The sequence below is a fragment of the Perkinsus marinus genome (genome assembly GCF_000006405.1).
Source record: "Perkinsus marinus ATCC 50983 genomic scaffold scf_1104296936306, whole genome shotgun sequence".
Taxonomy (NCBI): Eukaryota; Perkinsozoa; order Perkinsida; family Perkinsidae; genus Perkinsus; species Perkinsus marinus.
In genome coordinates, this window is record NW_003214156.1 from 65,376 (window position 1) to 69,499 (window position 4,124).

The window sequence follows — 4,124 nt, forward strand, 5'->3', positions numbered from 1 at the left end:
GAGAGCGATGTTGGGTTGCATGAGAGTCCGTCGTCGATAGCTTCCAATGAGGGGCTGCGGAGGGAGAAACTGTGTCGATATTTACTGGCGATCTCAGTTGAACAGGAAACGAAGAGGCGCGAATAATACTGTGATTCACCGTTCACTGAATGTGGGAGGACTGTATAGATCTTATGGCGTGGAGTGCTCCGGCCCTGAGCGGCTCAGGCTGAGCCTCAGAGTCATGCGGCATGACTCATGCCACTTCTCTCCAGTGGCTGCCGTTGTTATGTGTGTGGCGATCCAGTGCAAGGTGGATGCCACAAGGATCACCATCCTTCGGCATCTAGGCCGAACCTCCGCAGCAAACCCTCGTTCTAGATATGAAATGAGGACTACCATGGAACGGATATCGCTGAAATACCACGAGAGAAGTCAAGGGGATGTTTGGCTGCAGAGAGTCCTCAAGTGTTGCTACGATCGGATGCGTGGTCATATACTTCAGCTGCTTTCTGGCTACCCCGAAGTCTGGGTTCCAGATCACCTCTCTGCCGTGAAGGTTTCGTTAGAAAGCAAGTTCAAGCAAGTGCACGAAATGACAAATATGTTGGTGTATTCTGATGTTATCGATCGAACCGTATGTTATGAGACCGAGATGGTTCCACCCACGAACCAGCCTCGTTCCTTTTTTTCTTTTCTTTTTCATTTATCCGTCTCCTTCGCGTTTAGCTTGTCTCGTTTCTTCCTCTTGTTTGCAGTTCCATTTAATTCTTACTATTCTCCTCAATGCCGTCAAAGGATGTTTGACACCCGGTGTTAGTGGCTTGTGAAGCCGGGCCCGAGAGGCAGACTCTTCCTGGCAACCTTAGGGGACACGTCTTTGAACGGACACCCCGAGAACAGGTGCGAGTCCAGGTGTTAGTAGTGGGTACTCCTGGAGTACTACTCCATAGGGGATTACCGAGTGGGTACCTTAGGGGTCACGTCTTAGAACGGAGACCCTGTGAATAGGTGTGAGCCCAGAGCTTTATACGATTAGTATCGGTTGGATGCTATCCACAGTGGGATTCCTGGCCGAGGAATCCTGGGTAGATCCCGGGGAGATCCCTGTCGAGACCGCCTTTGAAGAACTTCTTCCGGCTTCTAGAAGAACGATCTGTAAAGATAAAGGAATACAGGAGGGACTATCGCTGAGTGGTTCCTCCCGGAATGTTCTCGTGAGCAATTCCTTGATGTGGTATAACATCGGTTAGAGATGACACACCGTCGAGTGGGTCTCCTCATGGGCTTAAGTGCCTGTGGCATCTTCCTCCCGCCACCACTCTTGCCTTCGGGATAATTTCACGTGATTTGACACTGAGCAACACTCAGCGATGCGCATTGGTCTTTTGAGAGTCCTATGTTGTCCGCCGACACCCTTAATAGGTGGACTTCTACTGATCCATCCGAGAGTGGGTCGGTTTGTGCGATGAAACACTTCTTTTGACACAATGTTTGAGTATTTTGTGTCGCCTCACAGCTAGAATGCTAGCCTGTTCAGCTTGGCTAATGGCTAATAACTGAATATCGTTGAGGTTTGAACACATTAGATGACTTGATCGTCCCATTAGAGGAGTCTTGAGATTCATGGGATGCTCAGTTGTTCTGGTTGCGCTGGACAGTGAGATCCTGGGCCCCAGAATCTGGGGACATCATGCCCCGGGCGTGAATTCAGGATCGATTTGTAACCTCTCAGTTTTATTTTCTATTTGTTGTGGTCGGCTATTTGACTGCCCACGACTAAAGATTGACGCTCCCAGGGGGCTCGTACTCGAATACAGTCTTGCGAAGGGGAGCATGAACAGCAGTCTGCGACACGCCCCTGAGGACCATTGGATGAGGACCGAAATGATCGAGTATATTAAGCCAACGTTGTCGTATGGATCAGATGATCCATCTGAGAGGTGGAAGCGGCAGCACTCGGTGAAAGGCACTACGGTGAGGCCGACCGCAATTGCGAAATCTGCTGCGATCGCTATCGATGCCGATCAATATTTTAGGAGGAGCCTTCTGTGCACAAGTCGTTGGAAATCTCCTCTAAAGAAGTGCTTGAGATTGTACAAAGGATGTCTCTGGACTTCCTCTTGGGAAGGAAAGAAACTCTGATTCCTTCAGAAGGATCCATAGCGGCTCTTGAATTATTGGTTGATGCTCATTTCACGAAGAGCTTCGAAGTACACCTGCAGCAACCAGCATGCTGTGCCTGATGATGAGGGTTCATTGCTGTGAAATGCTCAGAAGGTCTTCCGGTATGGCAATGAGGAGACTCTGTTGAATTTGCTGCACCGGTTTCGGGGACCAGCTGAGAGAAACGCACTCTGGTCAGCTCTCGAATCAGGCTATCGCAGGTGAGGGTCTGTTCGCTGATCCGGAAAGCGAATCATTGACGACACGATTGAATCCACCACGCTATAGTGAGTGACGTGGAGGACACTCTGAAGTACGGTCACTGTCTTGCTGTGTTAATTGTAGATATCACTACTCCCAATGAGATCGTAGATTATTATAAATTATAATTGAATTGAATTCAATTATTATAAATTCCATTATCATTTATAATTGATTTGTTTGGTGAAGTTTGCAGAACAATCCGGCGATCATTTGAGCTCCCCTGTCTAACAGAAAGTGTCGAGCAAGATTCGAGAGAAGGTTTCCCTGACCCGGCATCATCGCACCGATGTCAGGTATCTCGTGCATATACTCACCCAGGTTGCTGGTAACCATGATTGCACCGGTATCGCTAATGAAACTGCCGCGTGGCTAGAGCAGTTCAGCGAACACACAGAGGATTATTTTGAATCGTCTCATTCGGGATGAGTCACTCATGTTCGCCCCACCACGAGTATGGCTGATGCCCGAGACGTCATCTCTCTGAGATAATTCGTCTCACAGCAGGGGAATATCGAGTTTTCCAATCTTTTTGTGTTGTGTAGCCCATTTTGTGTAATGTGAAAGGGTTGGTGGCACTAAAACTGATAGGAATTCGGTGCTTATAACTCGGGCTACTGATAGCAAATACGTCGTCGTTGTTGTTCGAGAATCAAATTGGCGGATCATGCCGCCAATTCGGCGCGTAAAGATGCCGAATGAACACTGTGTGCTAGATCGCAACAATCAGGAGCTTTATTGCAGTATTCATGCACATGTGGTCCCCGATATCACTCACGGTATGTGGAAAAATTGTATGCAACCGCCCCAATCCTTGCCACCCTCATTTTCAGGAAGCGGATGAATTGTATGCAATGGGGGGTTGCATACATTTTCTGTCATTCGTGATTTGATTCGTGTGCCTAAGTCAACTCCCAACTAAAGCTCAGCCGAGGCGCAGAAGAGCATTTGTCTAAGCGTGCGACTGTGTAAGGGGCCCTTACTAAGGGCTAGCTAATGGCTTAGTGGTGCAAATAACTTCAAGAGTGCGAGGATAACCATTCTCAGTTACTTACACTAAATAGATGAGGAGAAATGCTGAGGTCACAATGGTGCACACAGAGTGACTCAGCTACAGAGACATAATACTCAATTAATGCCTGACTACAGCATATGACATCTCCCTAAAAATTGTGCTATGGCTGTGCAACTGATCCCGCGTCACGGGAAACGCGCCTTGGCGCCGCGGAAGTCACGTACATCACCCACGTAAGTCAGAATCTCTTGCTTAGAGCGTCGGTCGGGCCTCTGGTTGACTCGTAAGAATCTTACGATCTTCTTCATTTAGCTCATCTGATGAATGTGCAGATGAGTCTGAGGTTTTTGGTTAACACTTTATGCCAAGCATCTGGTGGTACTTTCACCGAAGATACATTGAAGATACGTATATACACGCAATGCGTGTACTATGATGATGAGAAATTCGTAGCATATCTGGTTTTTTCGACTCGTGCACAGTCACTCCAACAGGTACCATCTTGCGGCTCAGGGGGGTATGCTCTTACACTTCACTGATTTGACCTCCAAGTTTTGGGCCCATCTCTTCGTAGTTGGTGAGAATTCGAAAGCGGTAAAAAATACTAACTTTCCCTGGGGAAGTATATCTATAACTTTGCGCCTGTTCTAGTTTTCTCTGCAGTGGAAAAATTCTACTAGTGTTTTCATATCACAGATGGAAC

The 4,124-nt window shown here is 47.7% G+C and overlaps 1 protein-coding gene across 1 annotated transcript in view; it reads left to right on the forward strand.

The window, feature by feature from the left end:
* Positions 1-3,782: 3,782 nt before the first annotated feature.
* The window catches only part of Pmar_PMAR016247 (hypothetical protein), a gene marked incomplete at both ends in the record, with an annotated part of 1,313 nt that continues 971 nt past the window's right edge, over positions 3,783-4,124 (forward strand). Inside the window, 2 exons of the mRNA XM_002783720.1 lie at positions 3,783-3,796; positions 3,916-4,015. Coding sequence (XP_002783766.1) covers positions 3,783-3,796; positions 3,916-4,015 — 114 coding nt within the window. The remainder of the gene's footprint in view (positions 3,797-3,915; positions 4,016-4,124) is intronic.